Raw genomic sequence first — 7,500 nt, 5'->3', positions numbered from 1 at the left:
CTAAAGTTCATTAAAACTGTCTCTAAGTTACTTGAATCGACTTGTCAGAAACCCGCCCGGTTCACTGTGTCCGGTCCCCGGGCTCTGTCGCTCACTCACCGGCCCTGGTGGTGTCCGTCAGGTCGTGGTTGGCGGCGCTCCGGGGAAACTCCTTCAGCTTCCTGCCGCTGATGTTCAGGCACCCGGTGGCCGAGGCTTCGTCCAGCGCCCGGTCCAGAGAACGGTTCCAGGGCGCCGGACCCGCCGGCCCCAGTCCGTTATTATTCCCGACTAAAACATTCCCGGAGCCGCCGCCGCTGCTGCTGCCGCCTCCGACCGTGAAGTTGAGTCCGGTGTTGTCCACAGACCCCAGCAACACCGAGGCCGCCATTACACACTCCGGCTGGTTAGCTCACAGTGCTAACGGCTAACTCTCCCACCCTAAACTCCAGAGCTGAGCATGCGCAGAGCGGCGCTCTGCTGGACGCGGAGCACATTAATACTGCGTGCAGCGGCAGATACATACAAAATACACATTACAATATATACATAATATATATTATTATTAGTGTAACATGTCACTACGGTAGTTTATTCAAAATATAAACGGAAATATTAACATTATGCACCGCTGGAAAGGAAAATTATACATAAATAACAACCAAAAATATGCAAAGTGCTTCATGCAACTGAAGTGACTGCAGGACTCCTGCACTTATACTACAGACTCACACAGCATGTGAAGGATTTAACATATTTCCTTTTATTTTTACTGCTCGCGTCATCTTGGTGTTTTTGGTCTAATATTTGTGCTATTTTAATATTTAAATCTTTATGCATTTTAATTCTGTTCACAGTGGTGGGAGAATAAATCAGATCCTTTGCTCCTGCATCATCAGGCTGTATGTTATATTAATTATTATTATTATCATGTACAAGTTGTGCCTGGAGGTGAAGCTGATTTAACTACTTTATATACTGTTCTGTAACACTGCTTCACATTATTTTCTATTAAACTAATTATATATATTTATTATTATATATATTTGTTGGTTAAATAAATGTAGTGCAGCAGAATTATAAAGTAATATCAAATATTAAGTACCTCAAAATTATACTTAATTAATTACATGTTGAGTAAATGTACTTTGTGACTTTCCGCTGCTCGTTTTTAAGATGATTTGTTAGTTTTCAGAACTGAAATCAAGCAAAGGCTTCTGAGTTTATTAGAAGAAACTGAACTGCAGAATCTAGAACATTATTAATTATAAAGCCTAAAACAGACAGCAGATAAATGTGACCCAGACAGTAATGAATTACAGCTTCAGGAGTCACAGTTTATATTAGTCTGATTTTATAAAAAGATAGTTAATGTAAATTAACCCTTTGTTTTCAGTGTTTGTCGTCACCTGTTTGGTTTAATCTTTGCATCTCATGCTTAAAACTATATTCTCATCATCTATATTATTATTTCTCCTGTTTCCCACGAGCCGTATATGAAGATGTTTATCCAGGCAGAGAAAGAAACGGTTTTAAAGGAGCAGTTCACCCCAGAATCAAGACCACCTGAGTCTCCTGTCACCTGCAGAGCTGTTCATCCCTCCAGACTGTTGAGCTGCAGAGTTTCGGAGAAGTCTGCACTGTCTGAATATAATGTGGCTGAATGGTGCAGACATCTCTACGGCCGACGTCTCCGAAACTCTGCAGGTGACAGCAGACTCAGGTGGTCTTGATTCTGGGGTGAACTGCCCCTTTAACGTCAGCTTTCTTGTTACATGAGAGAGGCTCAATAAAATGATCAAATTCACAAAAAACAGGTTGAAATATAATAATATAATATAGTGTTGGACTTGTTGCATTTCTTCCCCCAAAATTCATAAAATATTAAATACTGTTTCTATCAACAGAGTTTCTGAAATGCTAATAATCACAGCAGCGGTAGCTATAAGCTCATGACGTCCTGCTGAGGGGCCGAGAACCACAGATTTATCTTCATTATAACAGAAAAACAACCCTTTTCTTTCCATTCCGGCTCATTTCTAGGCTTTTGTCGCTCTCGTCGACACAACCGGCACGAAAACGTCATTCCCCAGAATTCACAGCGCTGTCGCATATCGACGCATGCGTGTCGCGGCAGTGTCCAGGGCCGGGTATCATGGCGACGTACGTGGACATTCTGAAGAGCGAGTTTCCTGAGATCGACTCGGAGGTGTTCGACTACATCACAGGTGAGAGGCCGGGGAGGGAGCCGCCGTGTGCCGGGGAGGGAGCCGCCGCCTGTCGGGCCCGCCGGGCGGCTCAGACCGGCCTTTAGTCTGCCTGTTAGCCGGGAAGCCGCTTCCTTTAGCCACAGAGCTAATGAGCTAACCGGGCTGGCGGCACGCAGGGGGACACCGGTTAGCACGGCATGGCTCCGGTAGCTAGACCTAAAACCCGGTCAGTCTGACGACTGTAGTCCGGTTTGACTGGCCCAAACCCCGAACAGTGACCCGCGGAGGCCCCGTAGACCCATTACAGCAGGATTATAGGCGTTATAGTGGCGTTACATCACAGGAAGGAAGTCAGTGCCGTTACCGTGGAGACTGCCGGAGTTCAGAGATTATATTCTCTGTTTGTGTAAAACTGGCAAAGTTATCGTTGATTAATAAATGAAAACAATTATATAGGTTGTGTCTGTGAAGGATGACTGTGCTCCGTGACTCACAGCAGTCCTCGCCAAAGATGGACTACCAGCTGGGCCAAGTGGGCAACCGGCCCTCAGGTGGGCTAATCGCAATCAGCTTGATTGGCCACGCGTCATGCCTGTTCAGTTATTACACGTGTTTCTCAGGATGTGTAGTTGTGATCATTTTATATATTTTAATTATGCCATAGATGATACCTTTACCCCCTCCCCCTCCCCTCCCCTCCCCTGTAGTTCTATCAGCTGTGGGCTTCAGGTGAGGTTACCTGTGCTTGGGCTAGTGACGATGCATCCTCCAGGGAGGCTGGGCACTGGGAAAACCGGTCTCTGCTGCTCGGCCGGGGCTTTTATTGGCATGTGTACTTCCTGTTTGGAAACACAGCTGTCGCCGTGTTGGCGGGTTCCTCTCACCTGCGGGTTCGTTATCTACCTTCTCCGGATGAGTCTGCGTTGTGGATAAAGTCTTTCTGTGTGACGTTACGCCCTTTAACGTTTGAAAAGAAACACGTGACGTGTGTCAGCCGATTATATCATTTTTTGAAACTCCCAAATATCAGTGTTGGCCTCACCTGGCTGCAGTGATGTACAGGTGTACTCCCGGGTGTGTCAGTACACTGTGACATCACTGCTGGGTGTGGCTACAGGTGCAACAGCAGGTTACTCTGCCTCCAGTCTAATAATCCTGCCGCTAACTAGAAGTGACAACATGCTTTTACTACACAGGCAGGTGAGGGTGAGGGGACAGGTACGCCTGACCACGCCCAGCTGGGACGTTGGGGTGTGCAGTGACGGCGCAGTCAGTTAGCCCCTCCCTCAGCGCCGGACCAGAGAGACACACGGCGGCTAAACAAAAGCCTTTAAACAGCGTAACGAAACAAAACACCTGGGTGAAGGAACGGTTACACTATAAAGGTGCGCTCTCAATAAAGTTGTGTTCGAATGAGCGCAAACTAACCTGGAGCAGGCAGCGAGTGTGTTTTAAATCCACACTAGGATCCTGGTTTAACTCAGAATCAGGATTTCATGTTCAGACTGAACTTCTTCATGACCCTGTTGATTCAAACGGGATCCGAAGACCTGACAGCGGGTAAATTAACACCTGAACGAGTGTGTGTGTGTGTGTGTTTCAGGTGTTTTGGACAGCGGCGGAGCAGATTTCGAGGATGGGGAGGAGGTTTACGAAGCCATCGGCGGAGTCCTGCAGGAAGTGTCTGCCGACAGTAAAAACGAGGACGACGTCAGAGACATCTGCCTCCAGATGTTCAACACGCTCAAGCTGTAAGAAAGACGAGACGTCGTGTCTTCTACAAGCTTTGCAGGGATTTCGCTGCACCGCGATCTGTTGGCATCAGACTCTGACTGTCGGTGTGAACGGAGTTCATATTAGAGCCGCAGCTAACCGTCCTGTCATTGTTCTGTGACCTGCAGGCTGCTTTTATTATTCGTTCTGTTCATCCAATCAGTCAGAAAACACTGAAACTTCCATCACAGCAGCTCCACCGGCAGTCCAAAACCCACAGATCTACAAGTTACTGATTATATATCGGGAATAACGTGTTTTAATCACGAGTAACTTCAGTTCACGTCAATTTTATTTATATAGCGCCAATTCATAACAGTCATCTCACTGCACTTGAGAGTGAGAAACTCGGGAATGACGTGTGTTTTCATCGGGAATGACTTGTGTTTTCGTCGGGAATGACTTGTGTTTTCGTCGGGAATGACTTGTGTTTCCGTCGGGAATGACTTGTGTTTTCGTCGGGAATGACTTGTGTTTTCGTCGGGAATGACTTGTGTTTCCGTCGGGAATGACTTGTGTTTTCGACGGGAATGACTTGTGTTTTCGTCGGGAATGACTTGTGGTTCCGTCGGGAATGACTTGTGGTTCCGTCGGGAATGACTTGTGGTTCCGTCGGGAATGACTTGTGGTTCCGTCGGGAATGACTTGTGTTTTCGTCGGGAATGACTTGTGTTTTTGTCGGGAATGGCTTGTGTTTTCGACGGGAATGGCTTGTGTTTCCGTCGGGAATGGCTTGTGTTTCCGTCGGGAATGACTTGTGGTTCCGTCGGGAATGGCTTGTGTTTCCGTCGGGAATGTCTTGTGTTTCCGTCGGGAATGTCTTGTGTTTCCGTCGGGAATGACTTGTGTTTTCGTCGGGAATGGCGCGTGTTTTTGTCGGGAATGGCTTGTGTTTTCGACGGGAATGGCTTGTGTTTCCGTCGGGAATGGCTTGTGTTTCCGTCGGGAATGGCTTGTGTTTTCGACGGGAATGTCTTGTGTTTCCGTCGGGAATGACTTGTGTTTCCGTCGGGAATGTCTTGTGTTTCCGTCGGGAATGGCGCGCGTTTTCGTCGGGAATGGCGCGCGTTTTCGTCGGGAATGGCGCGCGTTTTCGTCGGGAATGGCGCGCGTTTTCGTCGGGAATGGCTTGTGTTTTCGACGGGAATGGCGCGTGTTTTCGTCGGGAATGCCTTGTGTTTTCGTCGGGAATGCCTTGTGTTTTCGTCGGGAATGGCGTTTTTCGTCGGGAATGACGCGTTTTTGCGTCGAGAATGCGCGCGCGCCGTCGGGAATGGCGCGCGTTTTCGTCGGGAATGGCGCGCGTTTTCGTCGGGAATGGCGCGCGTTTTCGTCGGGAATGGCGCGCGTTTTCGTCGGGAATGGCGCGCGTTTTCGTCGGGAATGGCGCGCGTTTTCGTCGGGAATGGCGCGCGTTTTCGTCGGGAATGGCGCGCGTTTTCGTCGGGAATGGCGCGCGTTTTCGTCGGGAATGTCTTGTGTTTCCGTCGGGAATGGCGCGCGTTTTCGTCGGGAATGGCGCGCGTTTTCGACGGGAATGGCTTGTGTTTTCGTCGGGAATGCCTTGTGTTTTCGTCGGGAATGGCGCGCGTTTTCGTCGGGAATGGCGCGGCGTTTTGTCGGGAATGGCGCAAGCGCGTTGTCGGGAATGGCGCGCGTTTTTCGTCGGGAATGCGCGCGTTTCGTCGAGGAATGGCGCGTTGTCGGGAATGGCGCGTTTTGCGTCGGAATGGCGCGCAGCGTTTTTCGTCGGGAATGGCGCGTTTTCGTCGGGAATGGCGCGCGTTTCGTGGCGGGAATGGCGCGCGTTTTTCGTCGGGAATGTCTTGTGTTTCCGTCGGGAATGGCGCAGCGTTTTTCGTCGGGAATGGCGCGCTTTTTCGTCGGGAATGGCTTGTGTTTTCGACGGGAATGGCTTGTGTTTTCGTCGGGAATGGCTTGTGTTTTCGACGGGAATGGCGCGCGTTTTCGACGGGAATGGCGCGCGTTTTCGTCGGGAATGGCGCGCGTTTTAAATCGGGAATGGCGCGCGCGTTTTAAATCGGGAATGGCGCGGCGTTTTAAATCGGGAATGGCGCGCGTTTTCGTCGGGAATGGCGCGCGTTTTCGTCGGGAATGGCGCGCGTTTTCGTCGGGAATGGCGCGCGTTTTCGTCGGGAATGGCGCGCGTTTTCGTCGGGAATGACTTGTGTTTTCGTCGGGAATGACTTGTGTTTTCGTCGGGAATGACGCGCGTTTTCGACGGGAATGACGCGCGTTTTCGACGGGAATGACGCGCGTTTTCGACGGGAATGACGCAGCGTTTTTTCGACGGAATGACGCGTTTTTCGACGGGAATGACGCGTTGCGACGGAATGACGCGCGTTTCGGCGCGGGAATGACGCGCGTTTTCGTCGGGAATGACGCGCGTTTTCGTCGGGAATGACGCGCGTTTTCGTCGGGAATGACGCGCGTTTTCGACGGGAATGACTTGTGTTTCCGTCGGGAATGACTTGTGTTTCCGTCGGGAATGACTCGCTCTCTGTGTTTCCGTCAGGAATAACCATCGTGGCTCTCAGCGGCAGGTGTTGTTGGACGCTCCAGTGCAGCTCTCTCAGATCTCTGCAGACAACGGTAAGAAACGCATCTCAGTGATAATAAATGATATTTGTATTCAAACGCTCCTCACTGCATTTTAACTGTTAATAATGTTTGACGTTGCAAAGAGATTTACCGACCGGCGTCTCTCCACAGTTACTGCGACCGACGACGTTCAGGGTATCTGGATGATGAAACGTTCTCAGAACACAGTGAGTCGCTTTTACCCAGATTTCACTAAAAATACGTAAAGAGTTTAATCTCATTTTCACTGTAAATCAGTTGCTTTGATAAAAACCGAAAAACATCAAGCTCAGAAATAATAATAAAGTTTTCAGCTTTACAAGGAAAAAGTGAGAATACGACGCTGTAAAGACACACGCATGAATACACAAAGTAAAGTTATTAAGTTTTCAGAAGGAGGTTTATAGACTTTAGATTTCTGATTGTTGGATTTGAACATGTGACCTTGTCTTTAAACGCATCGCCTGCTGTGACTCTCCAGACGGTGGATGCAAAGAAACTGGAGAAGGCCGAGGCCAAGCTGAAAGCCAAACATGACCGCAGGAACGAGAAGGACTCTCAGAAGATCTCCAGTCCGCTGTCAGTCCTCACCTGTCCTCATCTGTACACCTGTCCTCACTGTCCTCCTCTGGTGTCTCTCACCTGTCCTCCTCTCACCTGTCCTCACCTGTACACCTGTCCTCACTGTCCTCCTCTGGTGTCTCTCACCTGTCCTCCTCTCACCTGTCCTCACCTGTACACCTGTCCTCACTGTCCTCCTCTGGTGTCTCTCACCTGTCCTCCTCTCTCACCTGTCCTCACCTGTACACCTGTCCTCACCTGTCCTCCTCTGGTGTCTCTCACCTGTCCTCCTCTCACCTGTCCTCACCTGTACACCTGTCCTCACTGTCCTCCTCTGGTGTCTCTCACCTGTCCTCCTCTCACCTGTCCTCACTGT

At 49.5% G+C, this 7,500-nt stretch overlaps 2 protein-coding genes across 10 annotated transcripts in view; one reads left to right on the top strand and one right to left on the bottom strand.

The window, feature by feature from the left end:
* The window catches only part of lrch3 (leucine-rich repeats and calponin homology (CH) domain containing 3), a 31,338-nt gene extending 30,880 nt beyond the window's left edge, over positions 1–458 (bottom strand). For 7 of the 8 annotated variants that reach the window (XM_044201481.1, XM_044201484.1, XM_044201487.1 and 4 more), the window contains exon 1: positions 100–458. In XM_044201481.1, the coding sequence (XP_044057416.1) occupies positions 100–370 (271 nt within the window). In that variant the 5' untranslated portion in view covers positions 371–458. The remainder of the gene's footprint in view (positions 1–99) is intronic. The other variant, XM_044201483.1, reaches the window with a different exon arrangement.
* Positions 459–2,053: 1,595 nt separating this feature from the next.
* abcf3 (ATP-binding cassette, sub-family F (GCN20), member 3) overlaps positions 2,054–7,500 on the top strand; it is a 20,825-nt gene continuing 15,378 nt past the window's right edge. The window contains exons 1-5 of one of the 2 annotated variants that reach the window (XM_044201489.1): positions 2,054–2,207; positions 3,793–3,940; positions 6,499–6,575; positions 6,696–6,751; positions 7,045–7,142. In XM_044201489.1, the coding sequence (XP_044057424.1) occupies positions 2,135–2,207; positions 3,793–3,940; positions 6,499–6,575; positions 6,696–6,751; positions 7,045–7,142 (452 nt within the window). In that variant the 5' untranslated portion in view covers positions 2,054–2,134. Of the gene's footprint in view, positions 2,208–3,554; positions 3,575–3,792; positions 3,941–6,498; positions 6,576–6,695; positions 6,752–7,044; positions 7,143–7,500 lie in introns of those variants that run through there. The other variant, XM_044201490.1, reaches the window with a different exon arrangement.

Source organism: Siniperca chuatsi, linkage group LG7 (genome assembly GCF_020085105.1).
Source record: "Siniperca chuatsi isolate FFG_IHB_CAS linkage group LG7, ASM2008510v1, whole genome shotgun sequence".
Lineage (NCBI taxonomy): Eukaryota > Metazoa > Chordata > Actinopteri > Centrarchiformes > Sinipercidae > Siniperca > Siniperca chuatsi.
Note: the sequence above shows the minus strand (reverse complement) of the source record. Positions and strands in the feature narration are given on the sequence as shown.